The sequence below is a fragment of the Fusarium flagelliforme genome, assembly GCF_020744385.1.
Source record: "Fusarium flagelliforme strain FIESC 12 MPI-CAGE-AA-0113 chromosome Unknown B0J16scaffold_3, whole genome shotgun sequence".
Classification (NCBI taxonomy): Eukaryota; Fungi; Ascomycota; class Sordariomycetes; order Hypocreales; family Nectriaceae; genus Fusarium; species Fusarium flagelliforme.
In genome coordinates, this window is record NW_025763505.1 from 336,963 (window position 1) to 349,870 (window position 12,908).

Genomic DNA, 12,908 nt, shown 5'->3' on the forward strand with positions numbered 1-12,908 from the left:
AATATCGGAGTAATGAGGCTTCGGATATGTAACCTCATTGAAGAAACCCCGAGTTATCATCATCACGACCGGTGGACTATAGAATAACAGGTCAGTATTGCATATCAATCTCAGATCTCATTTTTTCTGGCTTGAAGTTCAGGGCCGATTGCACCTCACAACGTGTTGCTGGAAGAGTGGAGTTGTAGAACGACCATATCCATTACAGCAGGCCAAACAACACTCGAAATTTACAATGCACAAGAGACTCTACTTGGTATAATTATCAGTCATGGTGCCCTGTCACAGGCCTGTGTGATTAAACATACGTATTGGCCACCCTGATTGTTGTGAACACAGATGATGGCGAGGAGATATGAGAGCATCAAGCTATATATAAACAATACTCTCGGGTAGACTGCATTTACTTGGGGTTCAACGAGAGGTATACATAGCAGAAAGCTATGCTCTGGGTATCAAACTCTCAATTCTCACTGATCAAAGGGTCAGATATATTCGTATTCATGTTATGTCCCTTCTGGGGTCATATGCCCCTATGCCTAGCAACTGAGCCAGCCGTCGATACCGTTATGGTCAGATGACGGGATTCCAATGGAACCACTACACTGGTTTCATCAAGACGCTTTACCTTCCGATCTATCTAACCTACTTACAGTTTATCATTAAACCACCCTTGACAGGTAACTTGATGGGCACATCGTCCAAGTTACCTGTCCAATTTTTGGTCAATCATACCAGGTCATGTCTTGTCACAATGCAAGGATGAAGGGAATTATGTAAGTATCGGAGTCATAGTTCTTTAAAAGTGTAATTCATAATGGAAACATGATCCTCAGGTGTCTTGTCGCGGATAATATCCGTTGGGTTGTCATGGACTTGGAATAGAGACCGGCAGCTTAGGTCAAGGCGGATCGTGTGGTCTGTAATGAGATTCTCGGCTTTCTCAACGGTGGCGTTTCAGATGAGATTCTGATTATGGACGGTTAGTGCCAATCATCTAAAGTATGTGTGTGTATGGTGGCATATGGAAAGTCTTTCCGGGGTCGACAGCTGCCTACGAATATAAGGCTTTTCGCCACCATTTTATACTTTGAAGTATCATGACTTCAATGGTGGCACGAGACGATTTCTTTTTGCCCTACCCCAACATAACGTCCGGGCTGTGCAAGATGCCCTTCTTGATCCCTTCGTTCCAGTACTCTTCACTCCCTTTCACCAACGTTGATAACCTGCCTTGAATATCTACACAGACATCAGCCTTTCTGATCACCCAACTTTGACAATGATCGATGACATCGATGGCACACTTGGACTCTGCGACGATATCTGCACCATCATAGAGAGCATACCTTTGCTGGTCGAATGCTTATATGATTGTTTTCGAGCAACCTCCAAGGCGTACAAGCGACGGCAGGAGAAGAAGCAATTGTCCCGGGGTAAGTAATATTTGAAGACCACCATCAGTGTTTTGGATGAAGATTAAGCCAACCGATTCAGCTTCTGAACACTATTACCAAGCAGGCGTAAGAGACGTGAAAAAAGGAAAAACAGATGATGCGTATATTAAAGAGATGAGAAGTTGGAACTTTCATAGGGCATCAAGTACCTAGTCTTTGCATCTGAAGGGCACTCTCGCAGGCATATATCGATCCAAAATCGACGACTCTATGGGTTTCGTGCAAGAAAAGAAATCCACGAAAAGTGCATCTGCAGGGTATGTATTAAGCATCACAAGCTACCTCTGAGAGAAACCCTAGGTATATTGACTAACCAAGTAGTAGTGGCTTACATAGAGATTAGGATACACGATGAAAGGTTTATGAAATGCAGTTTCCCATATCTTCGACGAGGTGTATTCTTACCCCATGATTTTCTACTTGTTAGCCCATCCTTTTTTCTAATTCCTCATCAATAACCTAAGAGTACAGTAAATAAAAATTTAACCTTAAAATGCAAATTAATTAACGTCTGGAAGATTTTACTTGATACAATTTTGATTATCTTAGTAACTGGATGAATGTGTTCTGATGCAGTCGCCGCCATCTACATCCAGATATTCCTTGAGATATTCCAGAGAGACCCACTGTGACCTTGACGCGCGTCTAAACAGTGATGCGCGCACGCCTGGAGATCATTAATGGAGCTCATTAGAATGTGGAGATGGCGAACAGGGGCTTAGAGCTCCATAATTGAGGTGGGCTGGACAGGGCTCCATGATCTACAAGCCCAAATCTTATAGGTACACGGTGCTCCATAAGAGAAGCTTCATAGTGGGTTCGGGTGGGTTGTAATGACATATCATGATTACACGGATAATGAGAAGGAAGTGCGTATAAGGGGTGGAATTCAATGGGGTTCAAATGGAAGAAGCAAAGACCAACTACAATCGATATTGATAGGCAGTGATATAACACTCGCTGCTCAAGTTACACTCCAGCTTTGATTCCACCTAACAGAAATATAACCTCCCCACGTACCCTGACTCGATCCTTCTCCACCTCACAGCCTCAACTTCGTCAAATGCCGCGCAAGCAACTCCTTTTACACAGCTCTACGGATTTACCTTTGCCATACTCACGGCGTGGTTCACATAGGATACGAAGTAAATGAGCTCAATCGATCACAAAGGAGGCATGGATACCTGCCATCAGCAAAAAGTCTATTATACCTTTTCCAAGGCATCATCACTTATGGAAGCCCCAAAATTGACCATGGCGCAAATCTGCGACCATGAAGTTGGTAGTAGGTTTAAAGTAATGCTTTCTCTAGGAGAAAGAGTTTTAGAAAGAACAAAAGAAAGTAATGGTAACAAAAGAAAGAAGTTAAAATCTCGTCCCCTAATTTCCCTTCCACATCATAAGTTGCAAACGGAGATAACTCAAGTCCACCGACTTACAGAGCAATGTCAGGGTTAAACTCCAAAGCCATCCAAACATCAAGGTTAGGTCCACTGCCCGCCTGCCACTTATGGTAAGGGTACGAAACAGCATTCTCCTTGTTTCGAACAGCATTGCCGTACGAATCACGGTACCACATTCCACCATGCTCGTAAAGGCGTGGAAGCGCAACATGGTCGAAGTCCTTCTCGCTGGTTGGCTTGGTCTTGCCGTCCTTAAGACGAGACATGCCGCCGTTGCCGGTGCCGGGGGAGAGGCAGATGTGGATCTCCTCGAAGATATCGCCGGAGTGGTTGTGTACGCCACAGTCGACGTTGGTGCCTATTTTGTCAGCGAGATGTTGCTATGAATGCATGGGTGGACTTACCAGCTGTCCAGAATTGCATGTGTGCAATCTCAGTCTTGTCGTCCGCGAAACGGAAGTGGAAACCAGTCATGTTCCAGAAATCCTTACCCTTGAAGGCTCCCCCGAACCAAAGATCCTCAACCTTCTTGAACTTGAGATCCTCAAGACCAAGACCGAGCTTGTTAAGCTTAAAGGTAGTTTTGACAGGGACATCCTCGGTCTTGGCCCACTCGCCATCCTCACCAGTAGGAACAAGACGAAGAACGATAGCACCGTTGTCACCAGCATTGAAAGTGCAGTCTTTGCTGGTAACGGGTGTAATGGCGGGGAAACCTGAGTTACCGAGTGGTTTGCGGATATCATCACCATTATGGATCGAGCCATACAGGACCTTGATACCCTGCTCCTTCTGAAGCGCAATCTTGCCATTCTTAGGATGAAGTTCGACGCTGATAGCGTAGTTGGCCACCTCAATGAGAGGAAGTTTCTGCGACTGCTGGACTTCATGAGGGCGAGCAAGGTACACAAGACCCTCGTTATCCCAAGCGGTAGGAACGATAGGAGCCTGGGTCGGAGCCTCGGAGGCGTACACGGTTTTGTTGAGGTGGAGAGTCGTTACAGGCTTGGGCTCTTGGTAGTATTGCTTGACGTTGTAGCCGATGGAGACGAGGTCGAGTTTACCGGCGCCGGCGAAGTTACTGTGACTTGTTAGAGAGGTTTGGCGAGAGGGGAAGAGTACTTACCCGATTGCGATGCGGGCGGATGATTCGTCGGCGATGCGCCATTTGGCAAAGATACCCTTCTCGAGATCGATGGGCTTGTAGTACATGATGCCCTAGACTAGTCAGCCTGTAGTTGTTTAGAGCGCTGGAATATACATACCTTCAGCGGGTGAGGGCCCTGGGGAGGCTGGATGACTTGTCAGTATAGTCTCATGGCTTCAACCAAGGGGTTACTTACAGGGATGGATTCATCCTTGTCATCTCGATCAAGAGGTCCAAAGAGCGCAAGCAAGAACTCGTCGTTACCATCCCCTACCATGATTAGCACACGCCTGTCAACCCCGGACTTCAACTTACCATCAAAATCAGCACACACAATGTAATGACCCGGTCCATCACCTCTCTTAAGTCTCTGGTTAGGCGTGCCATAAGTATCAAGCACATGCCTCTTCCACTCCACATTCTGAAGACCACGGTTGGTCTTGGTATAAACACACGCCGATATTCCATGGAAAGGATCCAAGGTAGCGACGTAGGCGAAAGGATCATCACCGAACTTGCCGACGTCGGCGCAGCCAGTTCCCCAGTGGTCGCCGGAGCCGGGGGATAAAGAGTTGGGGAGTTGGCGGGGCTCTTTCGGTTCGCCGATGCCGATTATGTCGCGCTTCCAGACGTTGTCTTCGTAGTGCAGCCAGGTTGTGCCTTCGCGGGAGGAGATGATCATGGAGTCGAGACCGTCTGGGCCGTCGAACCTGGGATGGTTAGTTGTAATGGAGGTTGCGGGATGGGGGACTTACTTCTTTTGGGTGACTTCGTGGATGACGGTGAAGTTCTCGTCGTCGATGATGCTTCGGGGCCACTCGGTACTAAAGAGTCAGCTTGAGTAGTCCCTTGGAGATACGGTATCTTACGCTTCAAGGACGTTCTCAGGAGCCTGGAATCGAATGATGGGAATGGGAGTAACCTAATCCAAGTCAGCAACACCATCTTCAACATATAGCTAGACTCAAATATTCACCTTATCAGCCTCACCACGAACAACAGAAGCAGCCACAACTTCAAGGAACGACCTATTCCCATTAGTATCACCTCCAAATCACCATACTTTGAAGACTCACTTCTGAGTAAAGTAACCAGCCTTCATGCGATGCATAGCAGGCCATCGTCCAATCTTTCTCTCCTTCCACTTGCCATCACCAAGCTTATCACGGCCAGGGTTCTCAAGCCAACTTACCCAACCACCAGCCATATCACACTTGAGCATGAAAGGACCGTAGGTATGGCAAATTATGAGATCCATGAGGCCGTTCTTGGTGATGTCGCATGCTACGACGGCGACAGGGCTGTCGAACTTGCCGATGAGATGCTTGGTCCATGCTGAATACTTAGTAAAAAGTTGAAGGTGATGAGATGGGAGGGGACTTACGCTGGGTAACCTCGGGGTTGTGATACCCGTTGGTACCAGCTTTCTCAGAAGCGGCGTGGACAGCGATGGGGTTGTCGATGAATTCGATCTCGCCGGAGACCAAGCCGGAACTGGGATACGGTGAGTTGGTAGTCTTGAGGAGAGAAGAAAACTTACGTGATGATACCGGGAACGGGGTCTTCCTTGTCAAAGTGAAAAGTTTCGACCCAGTAGCCATCTGAGCGCTTGTCCTCGATGATGTTGGAACCGAAGGACGGCTCAGCGATGGTAGGAGGAGACATGATGATGATCTTGCAAGTGATAGTATTGAATGAATAAATGAATGTGATGGTTTGGTACAGATTCAATAGAGATGGTATAATGAAGCTATTTATACAATTCAATCACCGTCAAATGTAGCCATAGATCACATGTTAAATATTTCTTGAAGTCTTAGCTGAGTCTCGTCGTCCTGACCTACAGTTGCAACTATCGCAAACGAAGTTCCTCTTCGTTCAGCCGCACTGCGAAGATTAACAACCTGATCGTGGAGAAACGGTCGCATGCCAAGAACACGAACCTATCCAGCCAAAATGTCATATACGGAGGAGCATCTTCAGTCAGAGCCCATGGCACTGTACTGGATCCATCACTGATTGGCTAAAAATGTACTCAATGTTTCGCGGTCGCGGAGCATTTCCTCACTTCCCACCAGTTCGTCTCAGATCCCCTCTTTTACAGAATGTCGCGATGACCATGGCATTGACCGTCGCCTTCTGGACTCATTGCAGAACATGAACACGTCCCTTGAAAACCTTCAGCTGCAGACGTACCCGGACTAGGGTACTAGACTACCCAGTACCGAAAGTCCGATGCCGAAGACCCTGAGACATGTCAGAAACAGATCGACCAATAGGAGAGAAACCTTGGCTTGAAGATATGTCTAAGGGCCTCAGTTTAGAGACTTTGAGGCTTAGTGGAAATGACATATCCCTTTGCATCACTCCGACTCCGCAGTTTCGTCCGAGTCTGGCAACGCTTGAACCCAGTAGTCGGTATGCGCCACGGTACGAGCCGATATTAGTTCGTGAAATTAGTGCAACAGTTCTCAAGGGTCCAATAGTCATGAGTGAATGTCATGTCAGAATTTTATGGGCTTGAGCTCAATCTCTGAGCTCAATGCAAATTATCATGGATTGGGCTGTATGCAAATTGCCTTAGATTGCAGGTTCTCCGGGTACTCTTACGATATCATATACACGCCTACACTTGTTGTTTCTTCAACTGACGAAAAGTGACGTTTTTGAGACTTGCATCGGTATTTGTCTCAACGCGGCACGGGTCACAAACAGTCACATACCAACAGCACCTTCAGCTCCCGAAAGCAAAGACAATACAACTCGAATGTATTCAAAGCAATATCCAAAAGTCATTTCTTTCCCAAATATTAAAATAACTGTCCTCGGTATCCCCCCCACTTCTATCCGAGTGCTTCTGTCTTTGAGAAATTCATCCGAGTGCTTACAATTCCTTGCTTCCCTTTCCAGCAACTCCGCTGACTACAACCCCTCCCTGCAAAGACTCGTAATTCTTAGCGTGCGATACATTCAGCTTCCTCCATCCGGCAGTTGCACGACCATCAATCAATAATGTTAGTCACTTCATTACCTCAAATCCACAGCTGCATATGTAAGTGAGACGAACCACAGCAACGTCAATCAGAGTTACAGAATTAGTTACACGGCATAACAAGCTGAGCAACCTAAACATTCTCACATCAACTATTAATACAGACCTTCCTTCTCTCAATCTTCATTCATCATCCACACTCACTCACTCACTTAATTACATTCACTACTTGAACTACTTTCATCATGGGTTGGGCAGAAGACGTCAAGATTCGCGATCCCTACAACTTTGTCAAATCCGATGACTTCTTCGAGAGCATTGACAATGGTTCTACCAAGATCCACCGTCCCACTCGCATCAGCTACTCCGAAAGTGATCAGCTTATGAGCGATGGAACCAAGAATCCTGCTTGTTCTCACGGACGCGTCTTTCGCTTCAACGATAATTCGCTTCTCTTGATTCAATTCGTTCGCCCCAAGGTTTGGCAGATTCGATTTGATCCTCACAATGAGAAGGGTGAGGATTTTACCGATTTCAACACGTAAGTCGTCCTCCATGATTGAATGTGTAGGGGCTAATGGCGGGCAGTCGAACTATCATCAAGGACACGCTCAGCTCGCTTATCAAGACCCTCGATACGCTCGAGAAGGTTTCTTGGGACGTCGAAGTGCTCGAAGACCCGCAATACATCGTCTTCCAATCCGTTCTGAACCCCAACACTCCCAACCGTCAGGTCCAGCTTCAGATCTACATCCAGCGCGACCCCTTCCAAATCACCGTCGTTCGCGTCCTGGAGAGCCAGCCACCTGCTGAGAAGCTCCCGGAGTTACAGAAGAAGGCTATCCACGCTGACAAGATCGACTTGCCTGTGTCAAAGGGTGCCCAGGCCGCCATCATCTGGAAGACCCGTTCCAAGGGATTGATGTACACTGAGCGTGCGACAGTCTTGGCGGTTGAGAAGTCTGTTACTGCGGATTTCATGGGTTTTGGTGAGCAGGGTGGTAAGCATCTGTTCAAGAAGAAGACGTACATGAACTACTTCAGTAAGTCACACTCCGATTAATGAGTTGAAATTGATCAGATACTTACTATTGCAGACTTCGACAACATGCGATACCAGAACGTCTACGGTAAAGGACCCCTCGATGACCGCGAGCCTCTGTACCACTCCGAACCATTCTGGATCGAAGTCGACTCCCACCCAGGCTACCGTTCCCAAGTCTCAACCTTCATCGACAACTACTCTCACATCTGCGTCGACGTAGGCGTCAAGGACGCGGGCGAAATTCGTGTCGCAACTCGCTTCAACTCCTTCCGCGCCATCATGGTCGCGGGCGACAGCATGCAAGATCTCGTCTCAACTTACACTTCCATCGTCGGAAAGCCTCGTCTCAAGCCACGATATGTCCTGGGTTACCACCAAGCCTGCTACGGCTACGACAGTCAGGAGTCTGTTCTTGAGTCCGTTGCTGAGTACCGCAAGCATGATTTCCCTATTGATGGTATGCATATCGATGTTGATATGCAGGATGACTATCGTACTTTCACTATTGATAAGCGCGAGAAGCATTTCCCTGATCCTGTCAACATGTTCAAGACTCTTCGTGAGCAGGGTGTCAAGTGCAGTACCAACATCACGCCATACATCAGCTCCATGCCCAAAGATAGCTACAACACTCTCAACGAGGGTCTTGAGAAGGGTCACTTCATCAAGGATGATCGTGATCTTGATCCTACGGCCCCTAACCACTGGGACCACCGTTATGTAGGCTGGTCTGTCGGAAACCAGATCTTCTTCAATCCCAACACGCAGAAGCCTGATTACTTTGAGAAAGACGAGTCCAAGTTTGAGGATACCTTCAACACCCAGAAGCCATTCCACGGTGGTGTTTTCTACGGTTGGGGTAATGGTCATCCTGGACATTATCCTAACTTGAACAACAAGGATGTTCGAAAGTGGTGGGGAAAGCAGTACCAGTACCTGTTTGAGTGTGGACTCGACTTTGTCTGGCAGGATATGACTGGTCCTTGTATCTCAGAGGAGTATGGTGATATGAAGGGGTAAGTCATCTCTCACTCGCTCTTGTATGAACTTTACTGATCATCATAGTCTCCCCTTCCGTCTCAATCTCGACTCAGACGGCTGGTCCAAGGACTCTAACAACGCCATCCGCAAAAAGGCCATCGAGATCTGGTCCCTCTACAGCTACAACCTGCACAAGGCCACCTACCACGGTTTGAACAACATCCACGAGGTCTCCAAGGATCTCGAGTGGCGCAAGAACCGTCGCAACTTCATCATCGGTCGTGGTTCATTCGTCGGCAGCCACCGTTACGCCGGTCTCTGGACCGGTGACAACGCGTCCACATGGGAATTCCTTGACATTTCCGTCGCTCAAGTCCTCGCGCTCGGAATGTCAGGTATCACCATCTCAGGCCAGGATGTAGGCGGCTTCGAGTTCGTCGATAGTGAACATGACTTTGTGAACCCCGAGTTGTTGATACGTTGGTACTCTGCTTACTCGCTTCTGCCGTGGTTCAGAAACCATTACACCAAGCGACGTGACTGGATTGATGGGCCCAGAGAGGGATCCATGAGGAAGGATGGTAAGCTTTTCCAGGAGCCTTATGCTTACCAGAAGCATTATGAGGAGAATGGTTGGAAGTATCAGGGTCGTGAGAACATGCTTTACAGGGCTGTTCTTCCTGTTTGCAAGTACTTGATCAGACTTCGATACAGTCTCATGCAGCTTATGTATGATGCTATGTTCGAGAACATGATCACTGGTCTTCCCATCGCCAGAGCGATGGTAAGTTTCCCAATCATCTTTACGAACAGCTCTAACTCTTTAGGTCATCACCGACGATATCGATCGTAGTCTCTTTACCGCTGATGTAAGTTCCCTCCTTACAATACTCATACCCAACTAACCCTTTAGAACCAATGGTACACTCGCAGCCAGTACATGGTTCGCAACGATCTCCTCGTCGCCCCCGCCCTTTTGCAAGAAAAGGATCGCGCCACCCGCAGGCTCTATCTCCCCTACCCCGACAAGTGGTTCCCCATGAACCTCCGACCTGATGATCTCGGTGTTCCTCTGAACAAAGCCGCCAACGGAGGAGATCACATCGAGTACGACTGCCGCATCAGCGCTGATGATGCTCAAATCCCTTACATCACTCCCATGTACATCCGTGAGGGTGGTATCATTCCCAAGATTCAAGTCCGAAGCTACATTCCCGATCCTTCTCTTCCTGCTCAGGATCCCAACCCTATCACTCTCCATGTGTACCCCGGAAAGGATAACGTAAGTGCCCCTTTGAGTCTAGTATAGAGATGACGACTGACTGAATGACCATCTAGGACTACGAGATGTTCCTCGATGACGGAATTTCTCGCGACTCAGCCCCCATCGACGGCCACAGACCCAAGGCCAACGGCAAGGCCACCGACGAAAAGGCCGCCAACAAGTACTGCAAGGTCCTTATCACTCAGAGATCTCGACCCATCAACGATAACACCGGCGTCAAGTACATTCGCAGCATCGAAATCAAGTCTCCCTTCAACGGCTTCGGCGATCTTTCCTCTATCGTCGGAAAGGAGTACACCATTGCTCTCTGGCACGAAACTACTGTCGACATCAACACTCCCCAGGTTAAATCTGATAACAGATTGGTAAACTCGCGAACTGATGCTAATGCGAGGGTTACTCTTGTTACCCTGCCTGTCGAGCTTGCGCATACCGAGAAGGGTGTGGCTTTCAGCTTGACTTATGCTGAGATGCAGTGAGGTATATGTGGTGGATTTCCTTTGTAACCACTTCTTTTCTTGGGCTTTTGGATGTTTTATGGATAATGGTTTTGTGTGACTAATTACACGGAGGAAACTTAATAATAAACCCAAATTGTCATTGCGCTTTGTGAGATGCATCTTATCAAAGGTGACTGTTGTGGTATTTGGTCTTGGTGGACGGAAAATAAAATAACCGGAACGAAGCAAGAAACGCTCTGTCTAAACGTTATATTACATGCGTAGAGTAACAGTGGAAGAAAACAACAGGCTCTTGTGCAAGCGCTAGAGTCGTGATCCGTCGCATGTGTCATTCGTTGATAACAACCTTATCCTGATCGCCATTGAGTTTAAGCTTTCTGCTATGCAATTGCGAAGCTTCACACAGGCCAATTACTGAGTCAACATGGAGTTGAATAGAAAAGTCAATCAAAACACCAAAGCTAATCTCTGGTCGCATCTTCTCTCTGTAGTATAAATGTGAGTCAACCTGCCCATCTTTCCCATTCATTTCACATCTTTTCCTATTCATTCTAAATCTCCCATTTCAGAGTGGCTTTCATCCAGTCCTCATTTATCTTCCAAACTTCCTTCCACCTACAACTTTACAAGACCTTGGTCAAAAGTTCAAAACGACAATGATGCTTCGTGCCATAGAGTCAGTCACCAAATGGACGGTATCCATGATCCCAACCATGATTATCTCATCACCTACTGCCAAATATCAACCCACACTCAAAGATGAACACGGAAATAAACCTAAACATAAGAGATTTCCCAAACCCACTCACCCACTCCTCGCACTCCCAAATAAGCTCAAGATGAACATCTTCGACCGTCTCGACCCCATCGATAGCACATCCCTCGGCCTAACATCTCATTATCTGTACCCTACCTACCGCCACAGATTCCTCAAGCCTCTCCTCCTCGACCACCTAGGAGAAGGTCAGTTGGCACTCGAGTGGAAGGACCGCGTGCCTGAGCGTGACCCAAACCCCCGCAAACCCTTCTGTTGGAAGTGCGGACCATGCCGCTGTGAGCTGCAGCGTCATATCCAAGATTTTGTTGGTCGCGATGCCCTTAAAAAACAAATTAGACGGCGGTTGAGAAAGATGGGCCGTTCTACTCGATGTGACCTTGGAAAGTGTGCTATGGACGACATGGGGTTTGATCCTAGTACTCGACGCCCTTGTGGATGTTGGCATTAGTTGAAGCATTATGGCTTCTGCGTTTGCGTGATACTTGGCCCTATCCTGATATGGGCTTTCACAAGGCAACATCACCCTACTTACCGATGGAAAAGGGCGACGAAGAGGCATATTGGCTATTCTATCTATGAGGAAAGACAGGGCTATTGCAAATAGCTCTGTTACTTGTAGAGGGTTCTCTGTAGACAGACTTCACCTATCGACACATAACAAATTGCGACTGCTTGTACAAACAGATAGCACACAGCTAGGGAGCAGATCATTCAAGCCTTGCTTGCTCACTTCCTACCTACTCACTCCACAGGATGGAGATTGAGCTACAAATAGAAACTCATGTATTCTTACAATTCAATACCACATCATCCATATCAAGTCTCGAGCCCTTTTTAATGTCGTGTATATGAAACGTCCTGACCATGCTTCGCTGTGTCATGAAGCAACACCTAGCCAACGACCGTATAGGTAATGCAGTATAACACCGCACCTTCAAAACAAGAGAAAGATCTCTTCTAAAATGTGTTCTAACTATACCATCGCAAATTTGCGCCGTATATAATTCTAGAACTGGGAGATCGTGAAGTGCGATAACGTCGATAGTAAAGGGTGGCAGAGGTACGGTAGACAGGTTGGCATGACAGGTGCTAAGGCAATATTCAGTCACCCGCACCGAGTCAAGATTTCGTCGCTTGGGGTTACAGCTGAGTCGCTACACGCCAACTGAGATAAGAACCTTTTAGATCAACACCCTTGTCGTCTTTTTCAACACACCAAACATTATTGTACAGAGTACGGAGAAACATAAGCGAGGGCCTCAACCAACAACGAAAGAAAAGTTACAGGGCTGCGGCTCCTTCCTCAGACCTCCAAGGCCCCCGGTCAGCTGGACCTAGGAGGTTGTGGCCCCTGTTCAA

The 12,908-nt window shown here is 47.5% G+C and overlaps 4 protein-coding genes across 4 annotated transcripts; 3 read left to right on the plus strand and 1 right to left on the minus strand.

The window, feature by feature from the left end:
* Positions 1 to 443: 443 nt before the first annotated feature.
* On the plus strand, positions 444 to 1,610 carry B0J16DRAFT_317805 (uncharacterized protein; the record flags this gene model as incomplete). The annotated part of the gene is made up of 6 exons (XM_046125392.1): positions 444 to 572; positions 656 to 680; positions 739 to 776; positions 901 to 982; positions 1,251 to 1,436; positions 1,522 to 1,610. The coding sequence occupies 6 exons, from the start codon at positions 444 to 446 to the stop codon at positions 1,608 to 1,610; spliced, it is 549 nt and encodes a 182-aa protein (XP_045984049.1).
* Positions 1,611 to 2,892: 1,282 nt separating this feature from the next.
* On the minus strand, positions 2,893 to 5,672 carry B0J16DRAFT_382018 (uncharacterized protein; the record flags this gene model as incomplete). The annotated part of the gene is made up of 12 exons (XM_046131208.1): positions 2,893 to 3,218; positions 3,265 to 3,941; positions 3,987 to 4,078; positions 4,126 to 4,152; positions 4,204 to 4,277; positions 4,323 to 4,717; positions 4,763 to 4,831; positions 4,877 to 4,929; positions 4,984 to 5,035; positions 5,084 to 5,342; positions 5,392 to 5,501; positions 5,548 to 5,672. 12 exons carry the CDS (start codon positions 5,670 to 5,672, stop codon positions 2,893 to 2,895), a joined length of 2,259 nt encoding a protein of 752 aa, XP_045984050.1.
* A 1,572-nt stretch (positions 5,673 to 7,244) lies between these two features.
* Positions 7,245 to 10,789, plus strand: B0J16DRAFT_396377 (glycosyl hydrolases family 31-domain-containing protein; the record flags this gene model as incomplete). The annotated part of the gene is made up of 7 exons (XM_046132267.1): positions 7,245 to 7,540; positions 7,588 to 8,042; positions 8,097 to 9,060; positions 9,110 to 9,809; positions 9,853 to 9,894; positions 9,939 to 10,307; positions 10,364 to 10,789. 7 exons carry the CDS (start codon positions 7,245 to 7,247, stop codon positions 10,787 to 10,789), a joined length of 3,252 nt encoding a protein of 1,083 aa, XP_045984051.1.
* A 641-nt stretch (positions 10,790 to 11,430) lies between these two features.
* B0J16DRAFT_317808 (uncharacterized protein) lies at positions 11,431 to 11,997 on the plus strand (the record flags this gene model as incomplete). The annotated part of the gene is made up of 1 exon (XM_046125393.1): positions 11,431 to 11,997. The coding sequence occupies one exon, from the start codon at positions 11,431 to 11,433 to the stop codon at positions 11,995 to 11,997; it is 567 nt and encodes a 188-aa protein (XP_045984052.1).
* Positions 11,998 to 12,908: the final 911 nt, after the last annotated feature.